Source organism: Telopea speciosissima, chromosome 9, assembly GCF_018873765.1.
Source record: "Telopea speciosissima isolate NSW1024214 ecotype Mountain lineage chromosome 9, Tspe_v1, whole genome shotgun sequence".
NCBI lineage: Eukaryota > Viridiplantae > Streptophyta > Magnoliopsida > Proteales > Proteaceae > Telopea > Telopea speciosissima.
In genome coordinates, this window is record NC_057924.1 from 1657854 (window position 1) to 1676173 (window position 18320).

At 38.7% G+C, this 18320-nt stretch overlaps 1 protein-coding gene across 1 annotated transcript in view; it reads right to left on the reverse strand.

Annotated features, from left to right (window-relative positions):
• Positions 1 to 10979, reverse strand: part of LOC122641037 (cactin-like) — a 31597-nt gene extending 20618 nt beyond the window's left edge. Inside the window, exons 1-3 of the mRNA XM_043834353.1 lie at positions 10851 to 10979; positions 10480 to 10739; positions 9034 to 9133 (exon numbers count right to left, since the gene is read on the reverse strand). Of these exons, the coding sequence (XP_043690288.1) occupies positions 9034 to 9133; positions 10480 to 10739; positions 10851 to 10937 (447 nt within the window). The 5' untranslated portion in view covers positions 10938 to 10979. The remainder of the gene's footprint in view (positions 1 to 9033; positions 9134 to 10479; positions 10740 to 10850) is intronic.
• Between the last annotated feature and the right edge of the window lie 7341 nt (positions 10980 to 18320).

The window sequence follows — 18320 nt, forward strand, 5'->3', positions numbered from 1 at the left end:
CACCCTTTAACCACCTTGAGTCCACAAGGATGCAGCTCGCAGGGGAGCAGGAGCAGCAGCTCGAAGGCAGCAACTCAGATCTGAAATCAGAAGTTTTTTTTTTAATCAGAAGTGGGGAGCCTGCCCACGATTTCTTCTATTTATAATAAAAGGGGGGCCAAAAGGCCTTACAAAGATATGTAGACTTGAACTAGGAGTCCTAGTTCTAAATCCTAAAACCAATCCTAATCAGATTAGGAGTAGTGACTTCCCTTAACCTGAATCCTAATAAAAACAATATAAAAACAGTAGACTCATACTCTAACTAGGAGTACAAGTGTAACAAACAAATAAACAAAAACATCATCCCTCTAAAATCGTGGAGGGGAATAAAAGACTGTTTTAACCCTAATAAAAACTAAATATATAAAATAAGGCTCCAACGAAAATCAAAGGCTGCTCTTCTTCTTCCTGCGTGAACTTGGATCTGCATCAAATCCCTTGGGAATCCTAAGATTCAGCAAGTAGTTCCTTTCAAATAACAGTGGTGCAGCACCTCAAGAACCTAGTTAATAGAGTAGTCTCTTCAATCAAACAAGAAAGTGATTCAATTTCCTATTCTCCTCTTTAATATCTAACCATCTAATCAAAGAAGAAACTCCTTTACCTTCCTTTCTTCTCTTCTTCAATTCTCCTTTTCTTCTCTTCAATTGAGTTCTCCAGCCCTCTAGTTTACCATCTCCAGCTCCACATGGTTCGAGAACTTGACTTGACTCGGCGAGATCTCGGATCTCGGGTCGACCCAGAACTCGACCCATCTACCTCTTGTTTTACTTACCTAACTCGACAAAACTCGACATATCTCGGTCGAGTTCTGTCCAAAACTCCCAACACTACTTTCTTCTTCCCCATTTGAAGCTCCTTCTTCATTTTACCTGTGGTTTTCAAGACTTGACCTTCGGGAGAGGTGATTCAGCTGCACATTTGAAGGATTCAACTACACATCTTCAAGATTCATCACAAATTTGAAGGATTTTTCAAAAGTAAACTATTTTTCCCCAAATCTATTTTTTTCAACACATGAGTTTGACAATCAAAGCACTGGGTTTGGTTTTGGGCCCATATTCCCAGTTCCAAACCAGCCATACATGCCTCAATATGACAGTAGCAGTGGATTTCACGCCTCATGGCAACCGCCTCTTCCATACCCTAGGATAGGGGACTTGGCATATGTTAATGACAACACTTATATGAATGTTGTGGCAAACTATATGCAAAACTACAGCAACACTATGAAATGGGAATTCTTTGTGGATCTGTTGGGACCGAATATATTAATATATCACATTTTATGTAACTTTGTTTAAAGATTGATGTATTGTACACTTTAAGTCTGTAACATTTCTAATGCTTATTTAAGTTGTTTTACATTAATTGAATGTTTTGATTGCTTTCTATTACTAAATTATGTGTAGAATAGGGTATTTTAGTACGTCGTCGCCTACCAACCTATAGTCCAAAGTGAAACTCATATTTGGACTTTATTTTTGCAAAATCTGATAGTGCCATTGCGTTTAAATGGCCTAAAATAGGCTGAGTACCAAGTTTCAAACCCAAACTAGGTCTAAAACCCACCGAATTGAGGCTTTGAGTCGGAAAAAAAAATGCACCAACTTGGCGAGATCTTGGCTGAACTTGGTTTTTCCAAGGGTCAAGTTGGTACCGAGTTCCAAGTTTTAGTACCTTGGCTCCAATTAATCCTCGAGCAACACCATTCTTCTTCTCTCCTAAGCTCCTAAATTCATTTCTGTTTTGCTGAATACACTAACCCACCTTCAAATTTAATTTACCCCTTTATACCATCCCACTTAAACTCTATTAATCAAAAGCTAACCCAATATCATACTTTAATTAAACCTTATTAACCCATTTAAGCACCCAACATTATTTATAATACTAATTAGTTGTAAATTAGATTCACCATGATCAAATTCAGATTAGATTTAGATAATTATGTCCTTGACACCTCACCACATGATATAGGTGGCTAAGCTTCAATAAGCCACAACAACTAAGCTATTCTAAGATGATGCCACATAGTAAATCCACTAATTCCATGCTTAAAGCTGATGATCATATAAGAGAAGTTCTTAAGGCTAGGATATGTCCTACTCTCGTTCTTTATCTTAAGCTATCAATCTCTGTTTTCCTTTTTACCAATACTATTGAAAATTCCACCTTTATTTCTTCTGTGTTAGCCACTTTTCTAATCCTGATCCAATTTGTGTATCCTATACATATTGCAAAGTCTATATAATTGTAGGTAAAAGGCTTAAAAGATATGTATGGCTTTGAAGAGGACTTGAGTGCTCATGCCTGTGAGGAAAGAGTGATATATTTGGTGTAAAAGCCATTAGTTCTTCTTGAAGAAATCAGAATTGATGAACATAATGTCTTCACTCTCGTGTAGGTTTTGACATATCTTTAGAGTGAACAAGAGAAACCTCTACTTTAGATTTAGATTGGCTGAGCTGGAGAGGAAGCAAAATTGCGTTATAGCTTTTTTTTTATTCTATTATTTTATTGGATATTCCTTGTTAAGTAGTTGATCATCTTAATGATTAGCCTCTGTTTTAGCTTTATTTTAATGGGTCATTAATGACTCTCTTCCAAACTCATATGTCAAAGTTCTTTTCATTTCTTTTTTGTGGCTTTTTTTTTCTCTTGCATCCATTGGAATCAGCAGTCACTGTAATTATCTTAGCCCAAAGTTGCTTTCATTGTATCCTTGGCACCATTATTTCAATACCCTTATGGTTATGTTGTTGTTATGGCTGCACTTGATTGATCTTATTTGGTTTTTTAAGACCTTTTACTTGAATGCTCATGGCTATACTGTTATGGCTGTGCTTGATTGATCTTATTTGAATTTTTAAGTCCTTTTTACTTGAATATTTGTGGCTATTGGGGAGTTGTAGGTACCTGTAGCCTTGGATTTCCATCATGTTCAATTGCACCCTTCAATTGGGTTACTTGTAAGTTCCAAACTCTATTTGATGGGTCTTTAGCTTAAGTTGGTAGAGCACTTGGAACATACGCATGTTCCAAGGGATAGTGGTTCAAATCCACTAAGACCCTTTTATTCAACCGTTCAAAACATAGCAAATTTTAGAATGACAACTCTAAGCCTTTTTGTTTGAGGTCTTATAGCAAATTTTTGTAGTAGGTGCAGCCAAGGATCACCCATGTGTCTGTATACATTATTGGAATTTAGAGATTATGTGTTATCTACTAGAAAAGTAGGAAATGGTTTAGTTCTTGTTATTGATAATCACTAGTTTCCTCTTGATTAACCATATGTTCCAATGGCTTACAGATAGGTTATCAAATGACATCTAGCTCAGACCCTACTCCAACCACTTCTAATTTTTATTAGCTAAAGTACATTCTTAAAGACAAACGCATCATTGAATTTTAGAAATATTGACTGTAATATCACAAATATGATTTTGATTTAAATAGTAGTAGGGCGATTCTGTAATTATTGGTAACAGTATAAGAACCTATTTCTGGAAACAAATTTTATCAAACACCATTGGTATTCCAATTGTGTTCTGGAAACGTTTCCAGAACAAGTTTACCAAAAGCTACAAAAGCTGTTTCTCAGCACAGAAACGGAAAAAACTGTTTCCGTTGTTTCTCAGCACAGAAACAGCAGAAAGGTTATCAAGCGGGCTCGCAGTTTCTTGTTTAGGGTGAGCTTCAATAACCCGCTTCCATAATTTCATAGTATGACTCATTAGTTTTATGCCTCTATAGTTATTGCAAGTCTGAATATCACCTTTATTTTCGTAAATCTAAATGATGTAGATTATTCACCTAAAGGAATTTTTATTGGAAATAAGCTTGGGTTGGGTTATATATATGTTGGGCCTTTGATCCCATGGGTTTTCTATGTAATAGGTGATGCAGGACATTTGGGGGCTGCTTGATGAGGGCATTTTTCAAACATAACCTGGTCAACCCTTCAAGGTATACCAAAGAAAGAGAAGATCACACCAGCAGGAACGACATATCAGCACCTTGCCATGTCAGCATCTCATGCCACATCAGCATCTTGCCATGTCAGCAGAATAACCTTTAATATTATTTTATTTTATTATTTATTTAGAAGTGTTGTTGGGTCTTTTTCAAATTTAAAATTAGAATTGGCAGTTTTTTCAAAAAAATTGGAAGTTACAAGCAGGACAATTGTAACTTCCCTCCTTTTTTCTTCTTTTGTTTAAATATGTATTAGACTGCCAGAATTGCATAACAGAACAGAAAATAAAAAAGTGCAGAATCGTTAGAGTCTTCTTCTTTCTTTGAGTAAATCTCTTCCTCTCCCCCCCCCCCCCACCCTCTTCTTCTTCTTCTACTGCTTCTTCACTTTTCCCCCTACAATTCTGATTTCTCTCCTATCTTTTCCTTTCTCCTATTATGTCCCCATTATTTGGTATCAAAGCCCAAACCTAGGTGAATCTCTCTCTCTCAACTCCTCTTTTTCTTCTTCTTGTTGAATTCTGTTCCCCTTCCCTTGCTTCCTCTTATCTTCTTCTTTGTTTCTTCTTCTATTCTCCTCTGCAGATTCTCTATATTTCTCCCTTCCCCCTCCCTCCCTTGTGTATTGTTGTCTTGTTATTTTTCTGCTACACAGAAATTGCCATGAATGAAGACTAGTAGATTGAGGACTGAAAATTGACATCAATGGTTACTAATTTGATTCTTCCGTTCTATAAAACTCATGGTCGAGTTTTTTTTCAACTCCGGGAGAATTGATGCAGGAGAATCTTGGACCGGGCCGATCCAACTGGCGGACCCCACAGTGGACCCTACTTCAGTATTCACAGCCTTAGTTCAGCTTATATTTCACTTGGTGGGCCCCACATGACACCTACATGGACACACACCTAGCATGGGCAGTCTTTATTCTATTTTATTTATGTTTAATCTTTAATTTTAGAATTATTTGACAGTTATTGCTCTAGGATTTTAGTTTTTATTTCAGTTTATAGTTAGTTTAGAGGGTTGGAAGGTGGTTACAACCACCCAACACATGGATGGTCAAAATTTTAAAGAGGAATCCTCCTCCTCTAGTCTGGATTTTTTATTCCATTTCCCCCTAATTGTGTTTCCCTTTAAATAAGAGTTGTGGACAGCCTTGTATGATGATGAACAGGATTATGAAAAAATGAAAGAATGAATTGAGTTTCTGGCAGTGTGTGTGTGCACTCTCCTTCCCCCCCCCCCTTCTTCTTCTTCATCGTCTCACGGTTTCTTTTCTTTCCCCCTACAATTCTGATTTCTTCCCTTTCTTTTCCTCTCTCCTTTCCAATCCCCCATTATTTGGTATCAGAGCCCAAACCTAGGTGAATCTCTCTCTCTCAACTCCTCTTTTTCTTCTTCTTCTTGAATTCTGTTCCCCTTCCCCTTCTTCTCCTTCTCGAATTCTTATTCTTCTTCTCTTCTTCTTTATTTCTTCTTCTATTCTCCTCTCCTCTCCTCTCCAGGTTCTCTATATTTCTCACTTCCCCCTCCCTCCCTTGTGTACTGTTGTCTTGTTATTTTTCTGCTACACAGAAGTTGCCATGAATGAAGACTGGTGGATTGAGGACTGAAAATTGACATCAATGGTTACTAATTTGATTCTTTCATTCTATAAAACTCGTGGCCAAGTTTTTTTTAAAGCAAGGGACATTTGATGCAAGTAATTTGGGGGCTGCTTGATGAGGGCATTTTTCCAACACAATCTGGTCAACCCTTCAAGGTATACCAAAGAAAGAGAATATCACACCAGCAGGAATGACATATCAGCACCTTGCCATGTCATCATCTCATGCCACATCAGCATCTTGCCATGTCAGCACTTTGCCACATCAGCCAGCAACATTCTCAGCAGAATAACCTTTAATGTTATTTTATTTTTATTTTTTATTTAGACGTGTTGTTGGGTCTTTTTCAAATTTTAAATTAGAACTGGCAGTTTTTAAAAAAAAAATTGGAAGTTACAAGCAGGACAGTTGTAACTTCCCTCCCTTTTTTTTTTTTTTTTTTTTTTAAATATGTATTAGATTGCCAGAATTGCAGAACATAACAGAAAATAAAAAAGTGCAGAATCGTTGGAGTCTTCTTCTTTCTTTGATTAAGTCTCTTCCTCTCTCTCCCCCCCCCCCCCCCTCTTCTTCTCTTTTCTCCCTGCAATTCTGATTTCTCTCCTATCTTTTCCTTTCTCCTATTATGTCCCCCATTATTAGGCCACTTTTATGCGCCTAAAATATGGGTAATTAGGTTGCATAGGATTCCTTAGTTTTTTTTATGTGATTAGTGGTCATGTGATCACTTAAATGATCATGTGACTTGGTTAAGTGGTCCGGTGACAACTTAAGTGGTCATGTGACTATTTAAGTTGGGATAGATTAAGACTCTATAAGTTCAGCCCTGTTTTGAGTCTATTTCCTTTGTTATTTTCACTTTCCTAGTTTAGGTTACCTAATAGGTTAAGGATTGAGTTAGGCCTTTCCTTTTTAGTGTAGAAGTCTATTTTTGAGTCTTTTATATAAGGTTGTAAGGGGGGCAAGTATTGAACACGAATTTTGATATTAATGAAAAGCTTTGGCTACTCTTCTTCTCCATTGAAGATTTTTGTCTTGTGTTTGTTCAAGGCTGGTGAGATTGGTGTTTGGTCCAATCGACACCTTGCGGTGGGAAGCCCGGGTGGTTTGTTGGTGGGATTGGTGTTTGATCCAATCAACACCTTGCGGTGTGAAGCCCGGGTGGTTCCTTTGAAGATCTACTTCAAGTTTCAGTTCAAGACTCAATTTTTATTCAAGTTTTTTCAAGCAAACAAGTTGCTGCCAGGACAATTCTGCAACTACAAGTAAGTTGGAAGCATACCCATCCCCATCCTTCTTCACTTATCCTCTAAAACCCCAACCTTAGCTTTCCCCCTTGTTATTTTCAAGTTTCCCATACGTTAAATTCCCCACAAACCTAACCAACCATCCATTCAGCCCCATACTAGGACCGAACATCCCTCTCCATCCCCTAGACACTCGATCCAAAGGTGGTACAATTCTGACCAGCCAAAACCCTAGATTCCATCATCTTCCTCTTTCTAAAAACCTGAAACCCTAAACCTAAATTGCTGCCTATCCAAGTTTACATACTTCCCTCCATCAAAACACCTCAGGACCTTCACTGATAGACTCGCCTACCTCAACTTGACATAACACATACGTCAAACCCTAACCCTAACCATACCCTAACCCTAATTTCACCAGAAACCCTATTTTGACATAGCTGATTCACTTATTCATAACAAATCCTAGTTGATTGGCTCCTAGTTGGTCTCCTACCAATCTAGGACTACATTAAGCGGAACCACGATGCTTCTCCTCCATTCATCAGGCATTTTCCTTCTGCTCACAATCTTATTAAATAATTTGGTTAGCCAAGACAAACCATCCTAAGCTCTTCCACACTTCTATCGGGATCTCATTTGGGCCTTGTGCCTTGCCTACTTTCTGCCTCCTTAAATCTTCTTTTACTTCTAACACCCTAATTCTCGTATATATCTATGATATGTGGTGTCTTAATGGGTAATGCAGCCTTTCGGAATACTATTACTCGAATTTTCTTCATTTAGTAGGCTACAGAAATAACCTTCCCATCTCTTCTTAATGTCCCCGTCCCTTATTAGTACTTTACCATCTTCATTTTTAATACATCTAACATGGTCGAGATCTCTACTCTTCCTTTCCCTCGCTTTAGCTATCTTATATATAGCTTTTTTCCCCTTCCTTTGTGCTCAGATTATTATAAAGATCTTCATATTTCTTTGCCTTTGCTTTTCCCACAATCTTCTTAGCTTCATTTCTGGCAAATTTATACCTTTGTAGATCCTCTACATCCTTAGTCCTTTGTCATGTCTTAAAACTAGCTTTCTTAGCCTTAATGGTTGTTCACTTGTTTGAATCTCATCATCCCACCACCAAGTCTCTCTATAAGAATGACGTTTTCTTTTCGATTCAGCTAGGACATCTTTAGAAACCTTCTTAATACAAGAGGTCCTAAGTGTTCAGATGTTCTTCCACGATGAAGATAGTGATTTGGTCAAGCAAGGTAAGGGTAAACATAAGGGAAAATCGGTAACTTGACCCCTCTCGAGGGTAGAATTGTCAATTAGAAATTTATTTTTGCAAAACATTATCAACTAACCGTAAATCACTAACGGGGAGGGGTTGACTGTAACAAGGTTTGGAAAGTAGGGGTAGTTAGTGTAATTTTTAGAAACACAAGAGTGGGGGTGTAATTAAGGCTTAGTATAGGAGAGGTCTGATTAATTTACTCTAGATATTTTTATTTAATGCTGGAAAAAAAAGGTAGGAATTCCATAGGAAGAGAAGAGAGAGAAAGAAGCCGAGTTAGGCTGAACAAAAGTGATTATCTACAAGGTACGTATGCAACAACACCAGACAGCACATTATAGAAGAAAACTGAGCCCAAAAAAAATCATCAAAGCTCTCACTCATTAATGAATTATCATGGCCCAACTTAAAAATATATACTCAGTGACTAGCATTCATCATCAAATTCAATATCTGAATTGAAGTATACCAATGCAAGCCAATTTTCTGCAAGAGTGTATCAGACTGTCCCATGGGCCAGCTTAATTAGGAGACCACAAAAGCCAGAGGATGGCCTGGTCTGATAACGGAAGATAATCTATTGCTTAGATTTTCCAGCCTTAGAATATTTTTTCCCCTGGCTAGTAGAATGTGATAGTTTGATAGCTATAGTCATGATTTTTTTGGTGTAGATCTCCGCTACACCTTAGTGGCTCCCTAAACACGACATGAACCAAGGACAGCAATCATGAACACAACCCAAGGAATAATTCCTTTTCATGCACTTTGTATGTTTTACTGCTAGTTTATAATTACCGCAGGAAAATAAAATAAATGCAAGAAAGCAAATATCAATAAAAAAAAGACTGATTGTGGTAAGAACATATACCATCCTTCCTATCTGTTTCTTTTTCTCTGATTTCACTGAATACATCTCAAGTGGTACGCCCTGTACAACATCACGCTCTATTTTCTTTCGCCACACAAACCTGCCACCATTGCATGGTAAATATACATGGAGAAACATAGAAACAGGTACATCTACTTTCATTAGCTTATTGTATCAAGTCCATCAAGTGAGCAATGTATAGTACTAGTAATCATATTTATCCAGTCAAACTACACCGACATCAGTACAAATTTTGAAATAGAGGAACCAAAGGATCAGATTTCCGTGCAAAATATCTGTAGATAAGAATAAGACAGCGACCAAGTGGATATGTTTAGCGCAATAGCAGAAAAATCATGTATTATTATCTTCCTTGTCCAACTGAAACTTGAACAGAGAAACAAAGTTTAACAATACCATGCACGTTCACAGGAATCCCAGCCTTGCGGCAACCCCTTTTATATAAATGGTATTAATTCTGCTACTTGCAATCATAAGGTAATGAAGATAGGTTGTCTCAGTTTTGTAGCTGGAATAAGACCTTAATTAAAGCATCTAAAGATACAAAACTCCACTATGAAAATCAAGCTCTAACATTAGTGGAATGGAAGAATATACGTTGTGTTCCAATCAAAAAACAATTATGATGACGCTTGCTTGAGGTGTAGTCAAGTATAGAACAAAATTGTTGACGATCCAAGGCAAACACCCCACTTATAGGGATCACATCTTCTAGATCACAAAAGGAATGGTATCCAGGCATTGCCATAAGACTAATAAAATTAAAATACGAAGAAAATTATTGTCAGCAAGGACAAATCTCTATCAACAAATATGATTTAAAATGAACTTTGCAAATAAGTTGCCCAACTTTAATTTCTGCTGAGTACATGCAGAAAAAAATAAAGGGCCATCTAAATCTGCACTGCAGTATGGAATGGAGAACTTTAAGATTCAAAGCCTCTAACCCACTGAATCGAAGGAGTACGATTTCTTCTATTTACTCCCCATCTGATTGCAATAGAAAAGAAAAAAGGTCGCAATCATCTAAATTTCATTAAATTTCCCTAAGAATTTTCTGTCAGAATCTGATGGAAAAATCGAGGGCGGGCCTTGGTGCAACGGTAAAGGTTGCTCCATTGTGAACTTGTGACCAAGTGAACACGGGTTCGAGTCTGGAAACAGCCTCTCTGTGAAAGCAGGGGTAAGGCTGCGTACATCATGACCCTCCCCAGACCCCGAAGTGGCGGGAGCCTCGTGCACTGGGTACGCCCTTTATAATCTGATGAAAATATCATTTTCTTCTTGTGACGTAAATTAATCTGCAATTTCAGAAATCTCAATTCCATTTTCAATTCAACCAGATGCAGCATTGTAAAGTTTTTTACTATATAGCAGACACAATGTTTGCTTTTGGGGGTGAGACATCAACAAATAAAGACTCACTTCTCATTTAGGTTGGAATCACCAAAAGGATTTGAGTCATTTGAATAACCAGAAACTGTCTGCGTCTTTAATTTTTTAGCAACTCTGAGTGCCTGCACATCGGAGCGGGGGAAGTTAGTATCAAAACCAGACCTGGAAAACAAAGCAAAAAACAGTAGCAACAAACCCCATACTTTCTTTTGAGCTTTCTTGGACAAATACTCAGAAATTTCTTCCTCAGTTATCTCCCTTGAAGACCTCTTCTTGTGCCGATTTTGGCCGATGCTGTTTTCAGAATCTGAATCTCCAGTGCGTGTTGAGCTCCTTCGCCTGCTCTGGCTGTGACTTCTATCCTTTCTCCTAGAAGAGGTCTGTCGGGGTGAAGAAAAGCTACTCTCCTCCTCAGAAGCAGAACTGGATTCTTCCGATCTTCTACTCCTTGAAGACTTCTTCCTGCTACTGCTTCCATGCTTCGGCATCTCATATAATTAGCTAATGCTCCTTAAGCTATAGAAGATTCTCCACTGTACAAATAAATGAGGACAGATAAATGTCAATCAGAAAACAAGACAAATAAAAGAAACAGATCAATAAGAAGTCTGAACAATAAAGGAAAGAAAGAATAAATGAGTCCACCATCACCCTCCGCCCCCCCCCCCCCCCAAAAAAAAAAAAAAAAAACAAACACAAGCAATTCATTGGCAGCTATAATCTGGTCAGCCACAAGTAGTTATTCACAGGACGCCCCACAGCTAGCCCATGGTAGAATATATGTGCTGTCCCATTCAATTTCCTTTTACTAAAATTTTTCTTTCTTGACAGCTTAATCTGGAATGTATCCAACTCTCCATCATCAGCCTGATAGAATGTTAATATTTTGTGTTTGTTTCTTTGTTTTGCTTTCCACTTCGACAAATTCTAATGAATAAAAGCTTCTTATTAATTTATGCCATTTTATTAAATTTTACCATTACATATCTTCTCAGTATCTCTCTCCCCCTGATGTAAATTGGCTGTCTAAAACCAGCCGCAGGTGTCCCTACACCAGCAGGAGTAGCCATCGGGTAGGTGTAGGGGATTCCCTACACCAGCAGTAATTGTGGGCTGAAGTTAGGATTTTATTCGGTATTTTTCTAGTTAATCTTTTACTGAGTTGTAATTCTAATTAGGATTCCTAGTGCAAGTTTGAATCCTAGTTAGAAGTCCTCCCCGCTGCAGGCCTCTTCCCAGAAGGCATCTCGGGACCAAAGAAAGGTGGTGTAGTCAGTGTAGACCGTGACTTTGTCATCAACCTTGCTCGTATGCGGGTGGCCAAATCAGTCACAGCTATGGAAGCAATTGGTCAACTTGAGGATCCTCAATGTGAGTTGTTGCTTCTACGTGCCTGTGCTGGGATGGCAAAGTTAGTGTTTGCGGCTCGGGTATACCCTCCGGAACTCTTTGAGCAAGCTGCCTTCGCTTTCAACATACAGTTACGGTGCGCCATGCAAAGGATCATCACAGCAGATGGCCCAGGTTTTGGCGACTTTCAGTGGCATATCTCTACACTTCCATTATGTCTTGGTGGTCTTGGCATCTACAACGCCACAGACACGACACACTTTGCCTTTGTTGCATCTAGAGCACAAACGGCAAAATTGCAAGATGAGATTCTAAGTCGCGCTTTTAGGCTGCCAAAAGACGTAGAATACTGCATTGCTTTGCGTAGCTTGGCTGCTACGCTAACAAATGACGACTTCGCGTTTTTTGTTGACCCATCTACTCCCCCCACAAAACCTCAACGAGATTGGTAGAAAGATAATATGGTGAAGTCTCAAGAGTCTTATCATCAGATGTTAGTTTGTCAGACCGCCAACAAGCCATCTTACAATGCTTACAAATGGAGCATGCAAAGGACTTTTTGTTGGCAGCACCACTAGACGGACTGGGTTTACGTATGTCACCAGTGAAGTATCGAGTTATACTGAAACAAGGTTCAAGAACTCGTCTCTAGTACAGGTTTCGACCTGGCCAAAAAGCGAGTTGGGGTAATTTTTTTCTTCAACTCGATGGCTGGTTTTGGTGGGTTTTAGACTTATTTTGGAGCTGAAACTTGGTACTCAGCCTATTTTAGGCCATTTAAACACAATGGAACTCAGATTTTGTAAAAACAAAGTCCAAATAGGAGTTTCACTTCGGACCCTGGATTGGTAGGCGATGACGTACTAATAGGCCCTATTCTACACATAATTTAGTAATTGCATGCAATCAAATCATACAATTAATATAAAACAACTTAAATAAACATTACAAATGTAAAAGTGTACAATACATCAATATGTTTAACATATTACATGTATCATCGCAAGCCATATGACCGCATCAAATATTCATTCCCATATCGTTCCACATAGTCTTCCCACGTCATAGTGCAGTTGTAGTGTTGCACATAGGTTGCCACATAACTCATATAAGTGTTGTCATCAACATATTCCAAGTTCCCTATCTTAGGGTATAGAAGAGCCAGTTGCGATGAGGGCCATGAGGCGTGAGATCCACTGCTACTGTCATACTGGGGGAAAAATGGTTTACCTTTCAAAAGTTCTTCAAAATTGAGATGAAGAATCACAAATCATGAACAAATCTTGCACTTTTGTAGCTGAATGGTCTCCGGCAAGTTCTACGTTGAAATCCAGGTGAAAAAAAATGAAGCAGTAGCTTGTGAGCAAGTAGAGGCAGCTCTCGGTCGAGTTAGAGGCGAGATCTCGCCTCTCGGTCGAGATCTGGCACTCATATAATGGTGTTTGGGTCGAAATCTCGGTCCGAGATCTCGATCGAGTTGGGGTAAAATGGGATTTTGACAACCATCTTGTCTTGAGATTTTAAGATAGCGAGATATTGGCAAGATCTCGTGAGTTCTTATACCATGTGCTGAAATACCGTCTTATGATAAAGCTTTACGTTGGTGGTGAGTTATGTCCGTTATGCCAGTCCAAGGAATTGGACGATTACGGAGACCATGCAACACATTGCAACCACTATATAATGCAAGTCTTGGCTGCTCTCAAAAGGTTTTTAGCTCTATATAATGCAAGTCTTGGCTCTCTCAAAAGGCAACCATGAATTGAAAAAAAAAACAACTCACTTTGAGAATTTTACTTGTGGATCTCAAGTGGTTTTGGATCTCAGCAAATACATCCAAAAGTGGATCTCTTTTGGTGGACCTAGGTGGACCTCCTAAGGTGGGCTCTAGTGGATCTCTAGCAGCCAAAGCTATCTTTTATTTTCTATTTATCTTCTTTCTCTTAATTTCAACTTCATCTATCACCATCATCTTCAACCTTCCATCAAACCACCTTAAACTCAAACTGTGGCTAGGTGACTCTTCATCTTCCTTAGATTGCAACCCTTCTATCCCCCTTTGGTCCTACACAACCTGATCTTAATCTGGTCGTCCTCCAGAGTCAATTCTGCAAGAATCCCTTCTGGATTCACCATCAATTGGTATCAGAGGATGGCTGGAGGCGAGACCAACCTCAATTCAAATCCCTTCAAATTCAAGACTAGAGTTCGACTGCCTAATGAAAGAACAGCCTTATTGGTTGTTGGTGAACAATGGCATGACAACACCATTTCACAATCCATTGTGGATATGTTATCTCAAACAAATGAGATAGTAATCGAGCTTGCCAATCAAGTGATTGTTGAATTTGAACTGACCTCATGCTAGACAACGCTCAATGCTGAATCTTTCCACGTTCAAAGAGAATTATCAGAATTGGTCGTGATTGACTAGAACAACAAAAGGGTGAGATTGATTTGGTTGACAATATTTGTATCCTAAGACCCTCACATCTACGCAAGACTTAAGTTCTGAGAGGATTAAAGCTAGTAATGACCATACCAACCATGCAACCACAGGAAGAACCAACTGGATCAACACAAGCTGACAAGCAGAAGAAACAGTGATTGAAGCATCATCAACGACAACTGAACAAATCGAAGATTCTATTGAGACAACCTATGTTGAAGAAATTCAAGTGCACAAAACAGAAGAAATTCAAGAAGACCAAGTTGAAACAGTAGATGAGAACGTGACCGATAAGTTCAATACTTCCATTGAAGCAAAGATTGTTGATGTCGATCCAAAGATTTCTACAGATACTTTTTCCACAATTGAGATAAAGAATAGTGAAATAGTTTCTGAAGAATATGTGCTTAGTCCATTCGTAACTGAGATTGAACTAGAGGTTGAGACTAAGAATATTGATTTTATTTTTCCGTGCAACTATTTTGACAGACGTAAACCACAATTGCACGACTACATCCCTGACTTCAAAATGCTGCTAGAGCATTGCTTTGGATTAAAGTCTGATCTCCATCACACCAAGCTGATCCCTTCATTGACCAAAACTCGAGGTCGAGTTTTTTCTAAGAAGGGGAGAATTGATGCAGGGAGAAATTGGCTCACAAGGTTAATTGATGCATATAAGTCACATAATGGGCTTATTTTATTGGAAATAAGCCTTGGGTGGGGTTAAGTATGCATTGGGCCTTTGATTCCATGTGTTTTCTTTGTAATGGGCCACTTTAATGGGCCTAAAATGTGGGTACAAGAAAGGCATACGGGATTAGGCTTAGTAGTAGCTCTTTTTTCATATTTCCTAGGCCTATTTAAGAATCCTTCAGAATTTCTTAGTGTCTTTTAGAATTCCAAGAGATAGTTAACTTTCTTGGTTTATGTTTTCTATGTATTGGAGGTGGGGTTCAATGTTTTGGGTTTTGTTTTCTATGTCTTGGGGGCAGATATTTATGTTTAGGATTTGTTATCTATGTATGGGGAATTCCAAAAGGGTTTTGGAATTCTAAGGATCTCTTTAATGTTATTTTGCTGTATTCAAGGTTTTTACCTCTATATAATGCAAGTCTTGGCTGCTCTCAAAAGGCAACCATGAATTGAAAAAAAAAAAACAACTCTCTTTGAGAATTTTACTTGAAGATCTCCAATGGCTGTGGATCTCAGCAAATACATCCAAAAGTGGATCTCTTTTGGTGGACCTAGGTGGACTCCTAAGGTGGGCTCTAGTGGATCTCTAGCAGCCAAAGCTATCTTTTATTTTTTGTTTATCTTCTTTCTCTTAATTTCAACTTCATCTATCACCATCATCTCCATTACCTTCAACCTTCCATCAAACCACCTTAAACTCAAACTAATGTAGTCCTATATAGGCAAGGCCTAATAGGAGCCAAGTAAGATCAGAGTTCTGAAACTGTTTGCTAATTAGGCAGATTTGGGGCTGTTTAGGGTAAAACTAGGGTTAGGTCTAAGAATTCAGGTATGGTTTATATATGGTTTTAGTATGCAGGTGTAGGGGATTATTATGGTATAAAGAAAGTACGGTTTGGATAGGTTTAGAAGTTCTGCAGTTTTAGGGTTAGGGTTAGGGTTTTAGGTTTCAGATTTTAGGCTAATTCTAGGGTTTAGGAAAGGGCTTTGGGTTTTATGGGAGATGAGGGGGATTAGGGTTTGAGTGGTATAATTGGGCTGAAAGTAGGATCGAGTGTAGGGGGGAGTGTGGTGGATGTATGCTGAAAGTTTGGGACAGATCTGATGGTGGGATGATGGTTGCTTAGAAACTAAGCTATGATTCGAAGGTGGAAGTTGCAGGTTTAATGAAGGGCTAGGTTTGATGGATGGAGCGGAGTTTGGATGTGGTCTAATGAAGGGAGTGCTAGGCAGATTGTGAAGGCTAGGGTTGGAGGATTAGAAGGAGAAGGTAATTTCAGAATTAAATAAACTACTTGAATAACACTGATCTCCAACAATAGCAGATTGAAGAAGAGCTAAGAGAGGACCTCCCGATCTACAAGATGCAAGGAGTCACTGGGGATTCCAGTCCTTCAATCCTTGATATGACTCACAAGGGGGGGGTCTTGATATGACTCACAAGACTGGATCTCATAAGAGAGAACAGCAGCAACAAAGGCAGCAAGCATAAAGCTGAGTTTTTATTCATCAAAATTCGTATTCAATGCTGGCCTCCCTTACAAACTTATATAGAAGACTCAAAAATAGACTTAGACACTAAAAAGGAAAGGCCTAATCCTGTCCCTAACCTATTAGCTAGCTTAAATTGACTAGGAAACTGAAATAGACTCCAAATAGAGTCTTAATCCAGCCTAACTAAACAACTAAAAGAAAAACTAATAAAATCACTTAAATTGAACCATTGGTTGAACCGGTTCAAGTTAAAACACCAAATAAAAAGCTAAGTATGGTAATAAAACTAAGTATGGGAGCTAATCTCGTATGCAACATATTTACCCATATTTTAGGCCCATAAAAGTGGCCTATTACATTAGAAACCCATGGGATCAAAGACCCAACATGTATGCAACCCAACCCTAGACTTATTCCCAATGAAACAAGCCCTATTTGGTGATGAATCTGCATCACAAACTGTGGCTAGGTGACTCTTCATCTTCCCCAGATTGCAACCCTTCTATCCCTCTTTGGTCCTACACAACCTGATCTTAATCTGGTTGTCCTCTGGAATCAATCATGCAAGAATCCCTTCTGGATTCACCATCACCCTTTCTACTTGACCAGTCTGAAACCCTCTTTTTGCCCTGCATTTTTTCCCTTTTATTCTTCTAGCTTCTTCTTCTCCTCCTCCTCTACCTTCTTCTATGGCTGTCCTCTACTAGTGGTGGCTGGTGGCTTTGGCAGCTGCATTTTTTCCTTTTATTCTTCTAGCTTCATCCTCTTCTTTGTTCCGTGTCTGACCGTCTTCTACTTTTTTTATTTTCTTATTATCCTATACCTTCTTCTTCTATGGCTGGCTTCTGCCAGTGGTGGCCGGTGGCTTTGGCTGTTGCCGGAGTGGCTGGTGCTGTAATTTCTGTGATTCAATGTAAATTGTGCATTTCTTAGTATAATTTATGAAATGGATCTATTATTACAAGTTCTGCAATCTGTGATTATGTAACTATTTATTCTATGATTATGTGAGTTTGTAATTCTAACATCATGTGAGTAAGTAATTATGTGATTCACTGATTTTGTAATTCTGTGATTATGCTATTTTGCAATTCCTTGATTATGTACTTCAATTCTTTCATATTTATTTAGTATATAAGTAGAATTATATAAAAATTAATATGCTATTTGTGCCTCATAAAATGGTTATATAAAAAAAAGAATACTAGAATGCCTTGCGGCCGCCCTATCGCCAAGGCACTTAGGAAGGCCCTCGTCAAACACCATGGTCGCCTTGTGCCTTGATACCTATGACTTGAAGAGTGGATACCATCAGATTCGGATCCGGCCAGGAGATGAATGGAAGACTGCATTCAAGACCAAAGATGGGCTATATGAGTGGAAATCGATGCCCTTCGGTCTCACAAATGCACCAAGTTCCTTCATGCGTGTAAATTGACACAGGTACTCTGTCCATTCATCAGTAAGTTTCTTGTAGTTTACTTTGATGACATTCTTATCTACAGTCAAACCACTGAGGAGCATCTTGATCATCTGAAGCATGTGATGAGAGTGTTACGAACAGCGAAACTCTTCATCAACCTCAAGAAGTGCTCTTTTATGCTGCCTAAGGTTATCTTCCTTGGGTTTATTATATCTTCATGAGGTATTGAAGCTGATCCGGCAAAGGTGCAAAGCATAGTTGATTGGCCAATACCACAAACCTTGACAGAGGTCAAGAGTTTCCACGGCCTAGCATCATTCTATCGGCATTTCATTCGTAATTTCAGTAGCATCATGGCACCTATTAGTGAATGCATGAAAGAAGGCAAAAGGCAAATTCCATTGGACACCTACTGCTACCAAAGCTTTTGCATTGATCAAGCAAAAGATGACTGAGGCA